Source organism: Thunnus thynnus, chromosome 9 (genome assembly GCF_963924715.1).
Source record: "Thunnus thynnus chromosome 9, fThuThy2.1, whole genome shotgun sequence".
Taxonomy (NCBI): Eukaryota; Metazoa; Chordata; class Actinopteri; order Scombriformes; family Scombridae; genus Thunnus; species Thunnus thynnus.
In genome coordinates, this window is record NC_089525.1 from 16,483,024 (window position 1) to 16,502,716 (window position 19,693).

The 19,693-nt window shown below is 39.8% G+C and overlaps 3 protein-coding genes across 6 annotated transcripts; all 3 read left to right on the plus strand.

Annotated features, from left to right (window-relative positions):
* The first annotated feature begins 70 nt into the window (after nucleotides 1-70).
* On the plus strand, nucleotides 71-19,219 carry LOC137189406 (protocadherin alpha-C2-like). Of its 4 annotated transcripts, none has more exons than XM_067599218.1 (3): nucleotides 71-2,697; nucleotides 15,620-15,655; nucleotides 16,968-19,219. In XM_067599218.1, exons 1-2 carry the CDS (start codon nucleotides 286-288, stop codon nucleotides 15,629-15,631), a joined length of 2,424 nt encoding a protein of 807 aa, XP_067455319.1. In that variant the 5' UTR covers nucleotides 71-285; the 3' UTR covers nucleotides 15,632-15,655; nucleotides 16,968-19,219. The 4 variants fall into 4 exon arrangements, 3 of the variants coding, with proteins under 3 accessions (XP_067455319.1, XP_067455318.1, XP_067455320.1); XM_067599219.1 differs by lacking the exon at nucleotides 71-2,697 and adding an exon at nucleotides 11,271-13,931; XR_010929631.1 differs by lacking the exon at nucleotides 71-2,697 and having other exon boundaries at nucleotides 11,269-15,655.
* Nucleotides 3,459-6,240, plus strand: LOC137188706 (protocadherin alpha-C2-like). The gene has a single exon (XM_067598333.1). The coding sequence runs from the start codon at nucleotides 3,814-3,816 to the stop codon at nucleotides 6,238-6,240; it is 2,427 nt and encodes an 808-aa protein (XP_067454434.1). The 5' UTR covers nucleotides 3,459-3,813.
* Nucleotides 7,280-9,826, plus strand: LOC137189408 (protocadherin alpha-C2-like). The gene has a single exon (XM_067599220.1). It carries the CDS (start codon nucleotides 7,338-7,340, stop codon nucleotides 9,765-9,767), a length of 2,430 nt encoding a protein of 809 aa, XP_067455321.1. The 5' UTR covers nucleotides 7,280-7,337; the 3' UTR covers nucleotides 9,768-9,826.
* Nucleotides 19,220-19,693: the final 474 nt, after the last annotated feature.

Consider the following 19,693-nt stretch of genomic DNA (forward strand, 5'->3'; position numbering starts at 1 on the left):
ATTAGCATTCAACCCGAGATGTTCGATGACAGGGGGTAGCAGCAATAAATAACACAAAGCGTCGCTCTTCACCACCAAAAACAACGTCTTTCTGACGCAACTGCCGCCCGGGCCGACAGCTGTTAAAAGAAAGAGATCAGCCATTTCTGTAAAGCTTCCTTTTCGAGTATCACAGGGTTGTAATATCATCTCTCGTTTGTACATTTCAATACAACGAGGCTGCTGTGAAACCGATATATCAATTCTGATCATCAGAGGATTTTTTATACCGACTAACACAAACCAATGATCATGGATTTTAAATCCGGCCACCGGCTATGGAGACGGTATGTCCCACTGTTTATTTTGTTATGTGTAGTCGTCTCTACTACATCTGCTGTTATGCACTACTCAATTCCCGAAGAGATGGAGCAGGGATCTGTGGTTGCTAATCTAGCATTGGATTTAGGTCTAGATGCAAAGACATTGGCTCGTCGTAAATTGAGATTGGATGTCATCGCGAATAAGAGATATCTTGAGATCAACAAAGAAACGGGGGAGCTGTTCGTTGCTGAAACGATAGATCGGGAATATCTATGCAATAGCAAGAATCCATCATGTTTTCTTAAAATGGATTTAACAATTGAAAATCCAATTCGACTTTTCAACATCGAAGTTGAGATCATGGACATTAACGACAATGCGCCTAATTTTCGCAGAGATACAATGCATTTAGACATATCCGAATCAACCACGTCAGGGGAGCGCTTTTCACTGACCAATGCTATAGATCCAGATTTCGGTTCCAATTCAGTGAAAACCTATTATGTAAGTGAAAGTGAACATTTTGACATTGAAATTCAGACCGGTAGAGACGGGTCAAAGTTTGCTGATTTGATTCTGAAAAAAGCTTTAGATAGAGAGCAGCAGCCTGTTCATAATCTAATACTGACTGCTGTGGACGGTGGAGTCCCCACGCGCACAGGTACAGCCAGCATCATTGTCCGCGTGCTCGATGTCAACGACAACGCCCCTTCATTTGACAAAGACAAATACACCGTAGATGTGATGGAGAACTCTCCGATTGGCAGTCTAGTAATTAAACTGAATGCCACTGATTTAGATGAAGGGTCCAACTCTGATATAGTTTATTCATATAGTTTGTATACATCAGAGAGAACACAAAATATGTTTAGCTTGAATCCAGAAAATGGTGAAATCAGAGTGAAAGAGATGATAAATTATGAAGATTTGAGACTTTATGAAATGGAGGTTATTGCCAGTGATAAAGGGCCAAACTCATTATCTGGACAGTGTAAACTGACAATACAGGTCACAGATATGAATGACAATCACCCAGAAATATCCATCAAATCATTTCATAGTCCGATCAAAGAAGATACTGCAGCAGACACTGTGATAGCAGTAGTTAGTGTTAATGATAAGGACTCAGGTGACAACGGAGTGGTTGATCTTCATATTCCAGATAATATGCCTTTCACACTGAGGGAATCCTCTGATAACTATTATGAGTTAGTGGTCTCAGAGCCTTTAGACCGTGAGAAGGTCCCAGAATATGAAATCACTTTCACTGTAACAGACAGAGGTTCTCCTCCTTTATCTGACAATGAAACTATGACTTTAGAGCTGCTGGATGTTAATGACAATGTTCCACAGTTCCCGCAGTCATTTTATACTATACGTGTAATGGAGAATAACGCACCTGGGGCCCTGCTCAGTTCACTCACTGCGTTTGACCCTGACCTCCATGAAAACCAGTATCTAGTTTATTTCATCCTAGAGAAGGAGATAGCCAACACCTCCATGTCCATGCTGTTCTCCATCAATCCAGAGAACGGTAATCTTTACGCATTAAAAACTTTTGACTATGAGATCGAGAAGGAGTTTCTTTTCCACATCGAGGCCAGAGACTCTGGCTCTCCTCCACTCAGCAACAACGTGACCGTCCACATCATTATTGTGGACCAGAACGACAACGCTCCGGTCATTGTCTCTCCGTGGCGCGCGCACGGCTCAGTGGTGGAGGAAAAGATCCCCAGATCCACTGATAAAGGCTCTCTGGTTGCCAAAGTGATAGCCTTAGACACCGACTCAGTGCACAACTCTCGGATTACCTACCAGTTTCTACAGGTGACTGACGCCACTTTGTTCAGTCTGGACCAATACAACGGAGAGATCCGGACTATGAGGATGTTCAGTTACAGAGATCCACGTCACCAGCGACTGGTTGTTGTTGCCAAGGACAACGGGGATCCTGCTCTCTCTGCTACAGTCACCATCAAGCTGTCCACAGTGGAGACTGCTGTTAAGGCCTACTCTGACATGACTGAGGTGCCTCTAGAATATGACATCTTCTCAGACCTAAACCTGTATTTGGTCATTGGTTTGGGCTCGGTGTCATTTCTCCTGCTGATCACCATATTGGTCACCATCGTGCTCAAGTGTCAGAAACCCAAGCCCAGCAAAGCAGCTCCTCCCTGCAGGAACAGTGTGATCAGTGAGAGGAACTCCACCATCGCAGACTCCACTCTGGTCTCCAACGATGCCTACTGGTACAGTCTGTTTCTAGCAGAGACCAGGAAAGGAAAGCTGGTGGTCAGGCAGCCTGTGCCAAAGGGCTCCAGATACATCGTGTCCAGTATACCAAGGAGCACAGGAATGTCAGAGACTAGTGACTCAGCAGCTTCCACTCTGCAGGTATGGAAAAACGTCAATTAAAAATCTGTTACGCACAGATATTCTCTGAGCATGTCCATCAAATAGCCATAAAAACGTGCGCATCATTGTATGTCATAAAAGTTATTGTTCGGTCTATGTAATGTCGAAGTTTTCGACTTCTTACTTTCTTCAGGACTTATCTGTACGCATAGGTATCTAAAGGCTCAGAATGTACTTTTTATTAATATTTTCTAAATGACTAGTGAAAAATTCAAATTTATTGACTTCACATAGCATCAAATGACATTCAGATATCACTTATATGTTAACACGATCAACTGATTACATTTTTTTTGGTACAATCACTGGATGTTTGCAAATTTTGTCCCTTCAATAAATCATTTGTTCTCGCACACGATATTTAGGCACAGTTTAAATTCGACACTGCACAGGTCCCGAAGCAAGTGTGTGTGACCCATTTGGCATCATCACTTTTATAACAAAAAAATACTGACAACATTTATCAAATACATTAAAATAGAGCTTAAATGGTCGTTCAAACGAAGTTATTTTACCATATTAAAATGGTTTTACGAACATAAATCTGTGCGTAAAAGTCACAAACACGAAGGCAAGGGCTGTGACATCATATTTGCACTGATGGAGTGATGTGTAATTTCGAGTTAATTTGGATGTAATATAACTGTACACATAAATACTTAGAAAAACAACACAACAAAAAAAAATGTATAGTTGTTGCTCACATACTCCATAGGAAAGCGAAGATTATAAAGCAAGCAAAAACATGAGTCTAATTTTTTATTGCACTTTTTCTAATACAATTTAAAGTTTACTGTTTATCTGTGTCTGATGAAAAGCGAAATTTATCGATATTTGAAGAGGTGCAAAGGCTTATAGAGGACTATTCACGTCGCTGCTCTCCACAAAAACATACTCACTGATGAAGTCATCGTTCTCACGATATTTTATTGGAGGCTGGGCAGGCAGACATATTGCACGCAAATATCTATTGATACCGGATAAAGAAACGTTTTCTTGAAGAGACTGGTTGTCTTTTATCATTTTATAAAAGGACGGATTCTCCTTACTCCACAGTGCATTACGTTTGAAGGTTTTAAATACGGATTCTTCTCAATGGCTCATTTTCGTCAATATTCCCGGGGAGGGTATGTTTCATTATTTCTCTTTCTTTCTGCCACTATGAACACGGTATCTACCGTCACCCATTATTCTGTTCCCGAAGAAATGGAGGAAGGCTCAGTCGTCGCTAATTTAGCAACTGATTTGGGATTAGATGTGAAGACTCTGAATAAAAGAAGAATGCGAATAGATGTCGTCGCCAATAAAAAATATCTTGACATAAGCAAGGACACGGGAGAGCTGTTCATTTTGGAAAGAATAGACAGAGAGTTTCTGTGCCCCTTGAAGACAGCCACGTCCTGCTTTCTTAAATTAGATGCTACGATTGAAAATCCAATACGAATGTTTAATATCGAGGTGGAAATCACTGATATTAATGATAACGCTCCTCATTTTCGGCGGGGAACGATGCATTTAGACATATCTGAATCAAGTCCCGTTGGAGAGAGATTCTCACTGAATAACGCTGCAGACCCAGATGTTGGAACGAATTCTGTGAAAAACTACCATCTGAGCTCAAGTGAACACTTTTCTATCGAAATACAGACCGGTAGAGATGGGACAAAGTTTGCTGATTTGATTCTGACAAAAGCTTTAGACAGAGAGCAGCAGGCTGTTCATAATCTAATACTGACTGCTGTGGACGGTGGAGTCCCCACGCGCACAGGTACAGCCAGCATCATTGTCCGCGTGCTCGATGTCAACGACAACGCCCCTTCATTTGACAAAGACAAATACACCGTAGATGTGATGGAGAACTCTCCGATTGGCAGTCTAGTAATTAAACTAAATGCCACTGATTTAGATGAAGGGTCCAACTCTGATATAGTTTATTCATATAGTTTGTATACATCAGAGAGAACACAAAATATGTTTAGCTTGAATCCAGAAAATGGTGAAATCAGAGTGAAAGAGATGATAAATTATGAAGATTTGAGACTTTATGAAATGGAGGTTATTGCCAGTGATAAAGGGCCAAACTCATTATCTGGACAGTGTAAACTGACAATACAGGTCACAGATATGAATGACAATCACCCAGAAATATCCATCAAATCATTTCATAGTCCAATCAAAGAAGATACTGCAGTAGACACAGTGATAGCAGTAGTTAGTGTTAATGATAAAGACTCAGGTGACAACGGAGTGGTTGATCTTCATATTCCAGATAATATGCCTTTCAAACTGAGGGAATCCTCTGATAACTATTATGAGTTAGTGGTCTCAGAGCCTTTAGACCGTGAGAAAGTCCCAGAATACGACATCACTTTCACTGTAACAGACAGAGGTTCTCCTCCTTTATCTGACAATGAAACTATGACTTTAGAGCTGCTGGATGTTAATGACAATGTTCCACAGTTCCCGCAGTCATTTTATACTATACGTGTAATGGAGAATAACGCACCTGGGGCCCTGCTCAGTTCACTCACTGCATTTGACCCTGACCTCCATGAAAACCAGTATCTAGTTTATTTCATCCTAGAGAAGGAGATAGCCAACACCTCCATGTCCATGCTGTTCTCCATCAATCCAGAGAACGGTAACCTTTACGCATTAAAAACTTTTGACTATGAGATTGAGAAGGAGTTTCTTTTCCATATCGAGGCCAGAGACTCTGGCTCTCCTCCACTCAGCAGCAACGTGACCGTCCACATCATTATTGTGGACCAGAACGACAACGCTCCGGTCATTGTCTCTCCGTGGCGCGCGCACGGCTCTGTGGTGGAGGAAAAAATCCCCAGATCCACCGATAAAGGCTCTCTGGTTGCAAAGGTGATAGCCTTGGACACCGACTCGGTGCACAACTCTCGGATTACCTACCAGTTTCTACAGGTGACTGACGCCACCTTGTTCAGTCTGGACCAATACAACGGAGAGATCCGGACTATGAGGATGTTTAGTTACAGAGATCCGCGTCACCAGCGACTGGTTGTTATTGCCAAGGACAACGGGGATCCTGCTCTCTCTGCTACAGTCACCATCAAGCTGTCCACAGTGGAGACTGCTGTCAAGGCCTACTCTGACATGACTGAGGTGCCTCTAGAATATGACATCTTCTCAGACCTAAACCTGTATTTGGTCATCGGTCTGGGCTCGGTGTCATTTCTCCTGCTGATCACCATATTGGTCACCATCGTGCTCAAGTGTCAGAAACCCAAGCCCAGCAAAGCAGCTCCTCCCTGCAGGAACAGTGTGATCAGTGAGAGGAACTCCACCATCGCAGACTCCACTCTGGTCTCCAACGATGCCTACTGGTACAGTCTGTTTCTAGCAGAGACCAGGAAAGGAAAGCTGGTGGTCAGGCAGCCTGTGCCAAAGGGCTCCAGATACATCGTGTCCAGTATACCAAGGAGCACAGGAATGTCAGAGACTAGTGACTCAGCAGCTTCCACCCTGCAGGTATGGAAAAACGTCAATTAAAAATCTGTTACGCACAGATATTCTCTGAGCATGTCCATCAAATAGCCATAAAAACGTGCGCATCATTGTATGTCATAAAAGTTATTGTTCGGTCTATGTAATGTCGAAGTTTTCGACTTCTTACTTTCTTCAGGACTTATCTATACGCATAGGTATCTAAAGGCTCAGAATGTACTTTTTATTAATATTTTCTAAATGACTAGTGAAAAATTCAAATTTATTGACTTCACATAGCATCAAATGACATTCAGATATCACTTATATGTGAACACGATCAACTGATTACATTTTTTTTGGTACAATCACTGGATGTTTGCAAATTTTGTCCCTTCAATAAATCATTTGTTCTCGCACACGATATTTAGGCACAGTTTAAATTCGACACTGCACAGGTCCCGAGGGAACTGTGTGTGACCCATTTGGCATCATCACTTTTATAACAAAAAAATACTGACGACATTTATCAAATACATTAAAATAGAAATTAAATGGTCGTGCAAACGAAGTTATTTTACCATTTTAAAATGGTTTTACGCACACAAATCTGCGCGTAAAAGTCACAAACACGAAGGCAAGGGCTGTGACATCATATTTGCACTGATGGAGTGATGTGTAATTTCGGGTTAATTTGGATGTAATATAATAACTACACATATAAATACTTAGAAAAACAACACAACAAAAAAAATGTATAGTTGTTGCTCACATACTCCATAGGAAAGCGAAGATTATAAAGCAAGCAAAAACATGAGTCTAATTTTTTATTGCACTTTTTCTAATACAATTTAAAGTTTACTGTTTATCTGTGTCTGATGAAAAGCGAAATTTATCGATATTTGAAGAGGTGCAAAGGCTTATAGAGGACTATTCACGTCGCTGCTCTCCACAAAAACATACTCACTGATGAAGTCATCGTTCTCACGATATTTTATTGGAGGCTGGGCAGGCAGACATATTGCACGCAAATATCTGCTGATATCGGATGAAGAAACGTTTTCCTTGAAAACCCTCGTTACCTTTCATCATTTCATAAAGGACGGATTCTCCTTGCTCCAACATATATTACGTTTTAAGGTTTTAAACACGGATTCCTCTCAATGGCTCGTCATATTCGTCAATATTGCCGGGGAGGGTATGTTTCATTATTTCTCTTTCTTTCTGCTACTATGAACACGGTATCTACCGTCACCCATTATTCTGTTCCCGAAGAAATGGAGGAAGGCTCAGTCGTTGCTAATTTAGCAACTGATTTGGGATTAGACGTAAGGACGCTAAAAGGAAGGAAAATGCGCGTAGACGTTGTAGGCAATAAAAAATATCTTGACATAAGCAAGGACACGGGAGAGCTGTTCATTTTGGAAAGAATAGACAGAGAGTTTTTGTGCCCCTTGAAAACAACTACGCACTGCTTTCTTAAGTTGGATGCTATGATTGAAAACCCAATACGAATGTTTAATATCGAGGTCGAGATTATGGATATTAATGATAACGCTCCTCATTTTCGGCGGGGAACGATGCATTTGGACATATCTGAATCAAGCCCCGTTGGAGAGAGATTCTCACTGAATAACGCTGCAGACCCAGATGTTGGAACGAATTCTGTGAAAGATTACCATCTGAGCTCAAGCGAATATTTTGCGCTTGAAATTCAGACCGGTAGAGACGGGACAAAGTTTGCTGATTTGATTCTGAAAAAAGCTTTAGACAGAGAACAGCAGGCTGTTCATAATCTAATACTGACTGCTGTGGACGGTGGAGTCCCCACGCGCACAGGTACAGCCAGCATCATTGTCCGCGTGCTCGATGTCAACGACAACGCCCCTTCATTTGACAAAGACAAATACACCGTAGATGTGATGGAGAACTCTCCGATTGGCAGTCTAGTAATTAAACTAAATGCCACTGATTTAGATGAAGGGTCCAACTCTGATATAGTTTATTCATATAGTTTGTATACATCAGAGAGAACACAAAATATGTTTAGCTTGAATCCAGAAAATGGTGAAATCAGAGTGAAAGAGATGATAAATTATGAAGATTTGAGACTTTATGAAATGGAGGTTATTGCCAGTGATAAAGGGCCAAACTCATTATCTGGACAGTGTAAACTGACAATACAGGTCACAGATATGAATGACAATCACCCAGAAATATCCATCAAATCATTTCATAGTCCAATCAAAGAAGATACTGCAGTAGACACAGTGATAGCAGTAGTTAGTGTTAATGATAAAGACTCAGGTGACAACGGAGTGGTTGATCTTCATATTCCAGATAATATGCCTTTCAAACTGAGGGAATCATCTGATAACTATTATGAGTTAGTGGTCTCAGAGCCTTTAGACCGTGAGAAGGTCCCAGAATACGACATCACTTTCACTGTAACAGACAGAGGTTCTCCTCCTTTATCTGACAATGAAACTATGACTTTAGAGCTGCTGGATGTGAATGACAATGTTCCACAGTTCCCTCAGTCATTTTATACTATACGTGTAATGGAGAATAACGCACCTGGGGCCTTGCTCAGTTCACTCACTGCGTTTGACCCTGACCTCCATGAAAACCAGTATCTAGTTTATTTCATCCTAGAGAAGGAGATAGCCAACACCTCCATGTCCATGCTGTTCTCCATCAATCCAGAGAATGGTAATCTTTACGCACTAAAAACTTTTGACTATGAGATTGAAAAGGAGTTTCTTTTCCATATCGAGGCCAGAGACTCTGGTTCTCCTCCACTCAGCAGCAACGTGACCGTCCACATCATTATTGTGGACCAAAACGACAACGCTCCGGTCATTGTCTCTCCATGGCGCGCGCACGGCTCCGTAGTGGAGGAAAAAATCCCCAGATCCACCGATAAAGGCTCCCTGGTTGCGAAGGTGATAGCCTTAGACACCGACTCGGTGCACAACTCTCGGATTACCTACCAGTTTCTACAGGTGACTGACGCCACCTTGTTCAGTCTGGATCAATACAACGGAGAGATCCGGACTATGAGGATGTTCAGTTACAGAGACCCGCGACACCAGAGACTGGTTGTTATTGCCAAGGACAACGGGGATCCTGCTCTCTCTGCTACAGTCACCATCAAACTGTCCACAGTGGAGACTGCTGTTAAGGCCTACTCTGACATGACCGAGGTGCCTCTAGAATATGACATCTTCTCAGACCTAAACCTGTATTTGGTCATTGGTTTGGGCTCGGTGTCATTTCTCCTGCTGATCACCATATTGGTCACCATCGTGCTCAAGTGTCAGAAACCCAAGCCCAGCAAAGCAGCTCCTCCCTGCAGGAACAGTGTGATCAGTGAGAGGAACTCCACCATCGCAGACTCCACTCTGGTCTCCAACGATGCCTACTGGTACAGTCTGTTTCTAGCAGAGACCAGGAAAGGAAAGCTGGTGGTCAGACAGCCTGTGCCAAAGGGCTCCAGATACATCGTGTCCAGTATACCAAGGAGCACAGGAATGTCAGAGACTAGTGACTCAGCAGCTTCTACTCTGCAGGTATGGAAAGACATACATTAAACATGCGTTATGCACAGACATTCAAAGTGAATATCTATAAAGTCCACTCATAAGTGACCATAGTAGCCAAGGCCTACTCAGGATGTCAGTGTTTGAGAATTCATAATCTCCTCTTCTCTCATTTTAAAATATAACACATAAAAAAGTTAACAAACGCCTAAAATTATATCAGCATCACAAAAAAATATATAATCATGCATATTAACAGTGTTTTAGATAAAACTTATTACAGTTGTTGGAAACCAAATGTTACTTAATCTTGATATGATTTAATTAATAAGTAATTCGGTAAATAATCTATACTCTCCCTTTACTAAATCTCTTTCACTTCTCATTCAAGCCTAAATGTTTCTGCATACATTAGTTACTGAAAGGTGAAATGAGGCAAGATATGAGGCACATTGATAATACATAAAATAAAACCTAAGTACAATAAGAAATTATTGATTACATAGACAAGGACTATTTTAATTTGGGAACCCTTTACAAGAAGGGTACAAATAATATACTTAATTAATGCTTAACTAAAACATGAGTCAGGAGGATTTCATGCATGAATTAATTTTTTAATTAATTAATAAAGGATGTGTCATAAATTCCTTTTGCTCATCATTAAGAAATGATCAAGTCACTATGACTTTATGTGATTAGCTTACACTTGATAGTCAGCTAATGAATGTTAATTCACAGTTACCTTGTCCATTGACAGTTTTTATACCTACAGTTACTGTGGGTATAACATTAAAGCATGATACACTCTGAACATGTACAATACATCTAAATGGGGCATAAAGAGCATTGTGTCATGCAGCAACAGGTAGATCTTTGCATCTGACTACCAGTTTGACAAAAATAAAAAGCAGCTTCATAGAGGCCGATGAAATGCATATGTATAAAATGCCCTTTACTGTACTGTAATTCAGCTAATTTGATGGCATATCAGTTAATGTATGAAGTAACTGAATCAACATTCATTAATTGATTATCTATTGGGTGTTAACTAATCACATAAAGTCATAATGACTTGATCATTTGTTAATAGTGAGCAACAGGAATTCATGATGCATTCTGCATAGATTAATGCAATAAATCATCATGACTCATACTTCAGTTAACCATTACATAAGTATATTAGTTAATTTCACCATGTTTGGCATTGTTTATACGTGCAGATATCCGTGCGTAAAACTCCCAAAATACGGAGAAAAGGGGACAGCGTGATAAAAACTGTATGACTTTACAATCATTGTATACACGTGCTAAAGGAACAAAAAACAAACAAAAAAACTATTATAAAATTATAATATATAAAGCACGGAAACTGAATCTAACTTAATCAGGCTGTGGGAATTCTATCTCCCATCCAGGTAATATAAGTTTATAAATTAGAAATGAAAACTTCAACAACATGCTAATTTTCAGCTTCTTAAACTCCATCAACTCGTACTTTACCTGGGATTAAAATAAGAGTGATTTCTTTTTTTTTAACAAAGTCGAAAACGCTCATACAAGACTATTTTCGTCGCTGCTCTCCACCAAAACACACTCTCTGATGAGGTCATTGTTCTCACGATAGTTTATTGGAGGAAGGAGGAAGTCAGACCCTGTGTAAGAGGGGCGTCACGGTTGGTCTAAGCCACGGTCTAAGCGCAAAGGAACGTTTACGTTTAAGATCCCTGTTTCGTTTGTTCATTTAACAAGAGGACGTTTCATCCACATTTCAACACATTTCAAGGTTTTTAATACGGATCATTCACGATGGTGCATCATGTCCGACAGTTATTTGGGAGAGGGTATGTTTCAGTATTTCTCCTTCTTTCTGCCACGATAATCACGGTATCTACCGTCACCCATTATTCTGTTCCCGAAGAAATGGAGGAAGGCTCAGTCGTTGCTAATTTAGCAACTGATCTGGGATTAGATGTGAAGACGCTAAAAGGAAGGAAAATGCGCTTAGACGTTGTAGGCAATAAAAAATATTTTGACATCAACAAGGACACGGGAGAGCTGTTTATTTTGGAAAGAATAGACAGAGAGTTTTTGTGCCCCTTGAAAAATGCGCACTGCTTTCTTAAGTTGGATGCTATGATTGAAAACCCAATACGAATGTTTAATATCGAGGTCGAAATTATGGATATTAATGATAACGCTCCTCATTTTCGGCGGGGAACGATGCATTTGGACATATCTGAATCAAGCCCCGTTGGAGAGAGATTCTCACTGAATAACGCTGCAGACCCAGATGTTGGAACGAATTCTGTGAAAGATTACCATCTGAGCTCAAGCGAATATTTTGCGCTTGAAATTCAGACCGGTAGAGACGGGACAAAGTTTGCTGATTTGATTCTGAAAAAAACTTTAGATAGAGAGCAGCAGCCTGTTCATAATTTAATACTGACTGCTGTGGACGGTGGAGTCCCCACGCGCACAGGTACAGCCAGTATCATTATCCGCGTGCTCGATGTCAACGACAACGCCCCTTCATTTGACAAAGACAAATACACCGTAGATGTGATGGAGAACTCTCCGATTGGCAGTCTAGTAATTAAACTAAATGCCACTGACTTAGATGAAGGGTCCAACTCTGATATAGTTTATTCATATAGTTTGTATACATCAGAGAGAACACAAAATATGTTTAGCTTGAATCCAGAAAATGGTGAAATCAGAGTGAAAGAGATGATAAATTATGAAGATTTGAGACTTTATGAAATGGAGGTTATTGCCAGTGATAAAGGGCCAAACTCATTATCTGGACAGTGTAAACTGACAATACAGGTCACAGATATGAATGACAATCACCCAGAAATATCCATCAAATCATTTCATAGTCCGATCAAAGAAGATACTGCAGTAGACACAGTGATAGCAGTAGTTAGTGTTAATGATAAAGACTCAGGTGACAACGGAGTGGTTGATCTTCATATTCCAGATAATATGCCTTTCAAACTGAGGGAATCATCTGATAACTATTATGAGTTAGTGGTCTCAGAGCCTTTAGACCGTGAGAAGGTCCCAGAATACGACATCACTTTCACTGTAACAGACAGAGGTTCTCCTCCTTTATCTGACAATGAAACTATGACTTTAGAGCTGCTGGATGTGAATGACAATGTTCCACAGTTCCCTCAGTCATTTTATACTATACGTGTAATGGAGAATAACGCACCTGGGGCCTTGCTCAGTTCACTCACTGCGTTTGACCCTGACCTCCATGAAAACCAGTATCTAGTTTATTTCATCCTAGAGAAGGAGATAGCCAACACCTCCATGTCCATGCTGTTCTCCATCAATCCAGAGAATGGTAATCTTTATGCACTAAAAACTTTTGACTATGAGATTGAAAAGGAGTTTCTTTTTCACATAGAGGCCAGAGACTCTGGTTCTCCTCCACTCAGCAGCAACGTGACCGTCCATATCATTATTGTGGACCAAAACGACAACGCTCCGGTCATTGTCTCTCCGTGGCGTGCGCACGGCTCCGTAGTGGAGGAAAAAATCCCCAGATCCACCGATAAAGGCTCCCTGGTTGCGAAGGTGATAGCCTTAGACACCGACTCGGTGCACAACTCTCGGATTACCTACCAGTTTCTACAGGTGACTGACGCCACCTTGTTCAGTCTGGATCAATACAACGGAGAGATCCGGACTATGAGGATGTTCAGTTACAGAGATCCGCGACACCAGAGACTGGTTGTTATTGCCAAGGACAACGGGGATCCTGCTCTCTCTGCTACAGTCACCATCAAGCTTTCCACAGTGGAGACTGCTGTTAAGGCCTACTCTGACATGACTGAGGTGCCTCTAGAATATGACATCTTCTCAGACCTAAACCTGTATTTGGTCATTGGTTTGGGCTCGGTGTCATTTCTCCTGCTGATCACCATATTGGTCACCATCGTGCTCAAGTGTCAGAAACCCAAGCCCAGCAAAGCAGCTCCTCCCTGCAGGAACAGTGTGATCAGTGAGAGGAACTCCACCATCGCAGACTCCACTCTGGTCTCCAACGATGCCTACTGGTACAGTCTGTTTCTAGCAGAGACCAGGAAAGGAAAGCTGGTGGTCAGACAGCCTGTGCCAAAGGGCTCCAGATACATCGTGTCCAGTATACCAAGGAGCACAGGAATGTCAGAGACTAGTGAATCAGCAGCTTCTACTCTGCAGGTAGAAATGGCCGCTTACTCCACTGCAGTTTAAACAAACCATTATTCCTAAATGTAGTTTTGTGAAGCAAAATATCTGGCCTATTGTTACTACAGTTCACACTGCAATATTTCATTAACAGTCAGCTTTTATCTCAAATGTATTAGCAATGTCTTTTTTCAGTAGATATTATTTTTTGCAAGGGATATAAAATAGAATAACCATAATACATCTAGAAATCTAAACAATGGGAATCTTAATTTTAAAATCATTAAGAATGTATTGCATCAAAGCAAATATATAGAAAACAGTATGAATCAGTATAAAGCTACACATGTAATATTTTGCTGTACCTCTGATGTTGTCTGTGTTTTGTCCTAAGGATATTTACTGGTTTAAACTTTCAGGTATGTGTGTTTCTTTAGTAAACAGGTATCTACTGAAAATGCAATCAAGAGCCCAACTCCCGATATCACCCTTAACATACACTGGTGGAAATGCAATACCTTTGCTGACGTAATAAAAACAAAAAACAAACAAACAAACAAAAAAAACACTTGAAAATTAAAGTAAAAATAAGACATTGAATTTATAAGTTAAATGCAACCTTTTATTGGATATTACATTCATCTAGTCTACATAAACCTATAGTTTTGATTTACAATACTTTAAAAAATCTCATTAAATCTCATATTAAATCTTTTTATATTAGAAGTGAAATAACAATCAGTAACAAACTCTGCTTACTCCTCTGTTTCATCCCACAGGTCTTTGCTCTTAAAGTTTTCTTGTTGTTTTACAGAGCGACACTTGCTAAAAAGGCTTTAGACATTTTTGTGTGACTTTGGTCTGTGGCCTCTATATTAGTGCCTTTATTATGTTCACTGTAAATAAAAACACAATGAAGTCTAAAGCAGAGCACAAACCTGATGCACAAAGAGCTCATATAAGACCTTTTTTCACATAATTAAGGTTTATGAGTATAGATTCTTTTGACTAACTATCTTTTCATTTTCTTGTCAGGTATGGCTTGCCATTTCTCTTCAAATAAACATGCTCTTTGCAACATTGTATTTAAACAATCCATAAAAAAGAATTCACGATGCAGTTTTTTGCTGTTGTCAACAATGACAGCAACAACACAGTGTGGTGCATTTTAGCACACATGAGACATACACCCTGTGTGGTTCAGGTCTTCTGTTCCTGTCAATGTCAAAGTCTGTGGAATTGGAGAGACAGGAAATGAGTAGCTTTTGAGTGTTCTGTATCACCACAGTACAAATCTGAAATACAGAGAGCTGAACCCATAGTTCAAACTGACACATTTCTGCCAATGTCATTGGACTATTTAATGTAAGTTGATGCCATGAATGCTGACCGACCTACCTATCTATCTATCTATCTATCTATCTATCTATCTATCTATCTATCTATCTATCTATCTATCTATCTATCTATCTATCTATCTATGATGGTAAGTATGAGCAGCTGGAAGAACAAACAATTACATAGCTAAATGTAAAATTATTTTAAATCACCTTTATATAACTAATTGTAACGAGCTGCTGTATCTGTTTTAGCGGGTCACACTAACCATGCTTAGTCAAAGATAACATTGCAACTCTGTGTTCATAGGATACATACACAAATAATCCTTTACTGTGCTTGTCTGACCATTGAATTGCTTTTTTTTTCTCCCCACTCTAAAGTACCCTAAATGAGGGAAGTCCACCCTGCAGCTGGAGGTATGCAGGAGTCTCACTCCCCCGCCCCGGATGGCCTTTTATGAATGATGTTACAGAACTTAGTATTTGAACTTAGTTGTTCTTTGTGTTTGTTCTGTTCTCAGTTGATGTTTTTTTTATATTATATTTTTGTCTTGTTTAATTTCTCATGGAGATAGATATTTTTGTAATTGCAAAGGGTCACTCAGTTAACATCACATGCAGTTTGCTAAATCTCCTGTGTTAGTCTCCTCATTCCCACAATTTGATTACTCTTACCCATATTACAGTCTCATCCTTAAAGCCCACTAAAATGCATCTATGCAATCTAACCACTACAGTAATTAACACTACTTCTGTCAGTATTTTGGGATTATGTTCCCAAAGTTTTGTTTTGCACAATTTGGCAGAGCTTGAAAAATATAGCCTTATGACCTTGATTGACCTCAGGGGGACAAAGACATGAGGCCATAATAATCATAATGGTACTGATAATATACTGAGTCTGACAATCTGTGGTCAATTTTTGCAGACAATTAAACACAAGTGATAATGCAGATTAGGTGAACAAAGTGAGAATCAGGTGTAGCCAGTCCTTAAAACACACACCTGCTCCCTCAGCTCATATGGTAGTAATCATTCAACACAAAATAACATCAACATGCTGCTCCACCTGAAGGTCAAACTTCTAAAAATTTTTCACTTCAACTAACAATGTTGCCATTTGCTGGCTTTGCTTTTTTCACAATCTGGCTTTTGCTGTAATACACTAGAAAGTGTTGATAGATCTGTGCTGCTTTAATTGAATCACTGTGTTCTCAAAAAGATCCTGTGCATGTGAAGTTTACACACGTGTTTATCCCCTCCTGACCCATCATTGATATATTAGGAGTATATCCTATTTTTGAATGTTTGAATGTGTTAGTGGGAATGGACTGTGCTGTTTCTGTATTATTTGGTCAGTTAGAAACAAAATTGGATTGAGTGTTGCTGACTTCACAGAATGACACCTTTGAATTCCTGTCTGCTGTAGTGTGAATTGTGACCTAATTCTTTGTGCAGGAAAGGCGCAAAGTGATACCAGTCACCCAGTTACCTAGCAACCACTCTCCTTCACATAATCTTGGAGCATGGTATACTCATTTATAGACCGCCATCTCACAACTATGTTCAAGGATCAGCTCAACCCCTCCACCCACTCTGTCTTCTGCCTGAAGCCCCTGTCTGAGTGACAGACGTCGGCTGCATGAGATATGTCACTCTGGCCTGTCACATGGCTGTCATTGCACTGCTTCTTCTCCAGCTTTGACTAATTCTCTTGTCTCATTGGCAGGCATCCACAACCAGCAGCGGCAGTTCCACATAAGGCCACACCTCCAGCTGCGTACCGGATTGATGCTGACAAGAGAGCTTCACAGAGGAAAGGAGAAACCCCCCCCCCCAAATCCATGTCGTCACACTCAGTCTGGTCCCTGCTCCTCGCAATGTGTAGTTATCATGCTTTAAGACCAAACGGACTATGGTGGCTAAACAAGGATGCAACCCTCCCCCTTTCTGTCTTTAAGCACATGAAAAGCCAATCAACAATGTTTCTCTGTCCATTCGTTATGCATGATAAGACTGCATGGCTTCAACCACACTCCAAGACCTACAAAAAAAAAACAAAAATTCAAGACAAGACACTCACCAAAAAGACTGTACAGAAAATTGCATCAGTGGATATATTCAAAGAAGCTGCAACAAGGACTACTTGAGTGGACACAGGAATGTTGGGATGCCTTTAAGAGACTGTTTTTCCACTCTAAAAAAGAAACACATAATGGATATTTTACATTTTTAACCTACATGCTTTGTCTTGCTCCATAACAGCATTGGTGTATAATATATAAGATAACATAAGAATCAAGAAGTGAAACAGCACAATTAACTGTGTCAAAAAGCACCAACCTATGATTTCAAAAGTATGAAACAAAGGGGAATCAGTATTTTGTAAATGTGGTAGCATTTAGTAATTTTATGTTTTGTAACTGACTTTGTGCTTTATATGAGAGCCAGGCCTGAATATATGAATGAGAGTGCTAAGAGATTAAATTAATTTAACAAATTCATCAAACATAAGAGTGAGGCCTTCAGCCATCATGTATCTGCCTTTCAGTTGATTTTGCATGGAATAATCAATTACTTAAATAGCTTTAGATATGTTATGGTATTGAACAATCAGTTTTCTGTAGTTAAGCCTCACTATTTTGTCTGTTTCAAAACAAGATGGAAGCATTTTAATGGGACCACAATGAAGAAGTACAACAGCATTACACCTTCATATTACACAGTCCTAAGATTTTGAGATATGGTGCACAGATGTGTAATCTTATTCCTTTTTCCTAGCTTCTACTCAAGAGGAAAATGGCTGGGATCAGTGAGGCATTTGTATGGCTTCAGAAACTTGGGTGTACAGATAACTTAAGAATACAGTGTGCTTGAATGTTTTGTCCACTTTGACACTACTGCAGAATATGATTCTAGCAGACTGAAGACAAGTGAACACAGTTGTTGAGAACAGATTGATTAATGTCTCCTTATAACTACTGCATAGTATATCTATCACAAACATGACCATGTTTTACTTTTTTATTTTTAAAGCAAAACTCTGGATGTCTCTTAATATCAATGTCTTCTGAGACTGTGTAGGAAGTTGAAAACCCAGAATTGACTTAATGTTTACTTTACTGAAAAACAAAATAGCTGTGGTTGGTTTTACCCAATGAAAGCTGTGTTCATGTATATTACTGATTACTGTGTGTATCTGCATATGCAACGCATAAGTATGGATACAGATGTGACAGACATATACAGTATCATATGTCTGTATCTATACAGTTTCCAGTTACACCTAGCTAAAACTAATGCAGTCTTATACAACAGCCCTGCAGTAAATCCTGCCCTCATCAAGGTTATGATGTTCAGTTTTTGTTGTATCTGTTTTACAAAGGTGTTGAACTTAATGGTTATTTTGGAGGCTGTAATTGGTTACATACTCAGAGTCGTGATGTAAATGAAGTGAATGAAAGATTAGAAACATCTGTCAGTGTAAAGGGATACAATTCAGCCTCCAATATGACCATATAGTCAAATTAACACCTATATAAGACAATTTCAACAAATGCTGAATAAATACCTTTGATATGGGTATGATATTATTGCAGGGCTGTTGTGGTACACTGCATTAGTTTTAGCTAATAAATCTACTTAATAACAAGTAACTGAGTGTATGTACTGTATGTTTCCTTTTCAGTGCAAGTGCTAAAATTTTTAATGTGAACAGCTGAACTGCTGTGCCAGCAGATTTATGGCCCAACTAGTTATGTGCAACAGTAAAATAATCAGACATCATGTAGTCAAAGTCTTTCGCACAGTTCACACTGCATTACCTGTATAGTTATAATGTGTTACAGGCAAATATATACATTAAGTGCTTTTGTACAGTGGTATGTTTATGGTGCAACATGTAGTAAATTGTGTCATGTGAGCTTATTGTATGCTATGGTCTGGTCATTATGATCTATTGAATAAAAAAACAGAACTTAATGATGAACTTCTGACTCTCTCTGGAGTTCTGGGGCAGTTGCATAATTTCTGATGGCAGTGTTAAAGGTTAAAGGTGTACTTCACCTTCATTATAAGGCTTACCTCACCCTGGTCAGCTAGTCAGCTAACATCCTCAAGTTTCACTTCACTAGGACCTTTTTAGTTGATGTTTCTAAACACAGGCACTTCTGGCCTTAGAACAGTATCTATCACCAGTATGATTTTCTGTCTGAGTCATTTTATGGTACAGTAATTTGCTTGAATGCATACATTACATGTCCAGTTTATGGAAATGACAATGTTTGAAAATTGTTGATTTTGCTGATGCAGGGACTATCCAGTAATTACAATGTAATTAATTAGTTGATCATTTGCTCACATAGTGAGATGATTAAGGGGCGGCAACACTGCAAGCTTTCATTATCTACTGACTAAGAAGACTTTATGATGGAACGGTACACACAAAGGTTTTCT

Excerpts from the sequence above, each read along its gene's own strand:
- LOC137189408 (XM_067599220.1), top strand. The coding sequence starts at position 7,338 with ATGGCTCGTCATATTCGTCAATATTGCCGGGGAGGGTATGTTTCATTA.
- LOC137189406 (XM_067599217.1), top strand. The coding sequence starts at position 11,526 with ATGGTGCATCATGTCCGACAGTTATTTGGGAGAGGGTATGTTTCAGTA. Across the intron at positions 13,932-16,967 it reads CAGCAGCTTCTACTCTGCAG|GCATCCACAACCAGCAGCGG; the intron begins GTAGAAATGGCC and ends TCTCATTGGCAG.
- LOC137188706 (XM_067598333.1), top strand. The coding sequence starts at position 3,814 with ATGGCTCATTTTCGTCAATATTCCCGGGGAGGGTATGTTTCATTATTT.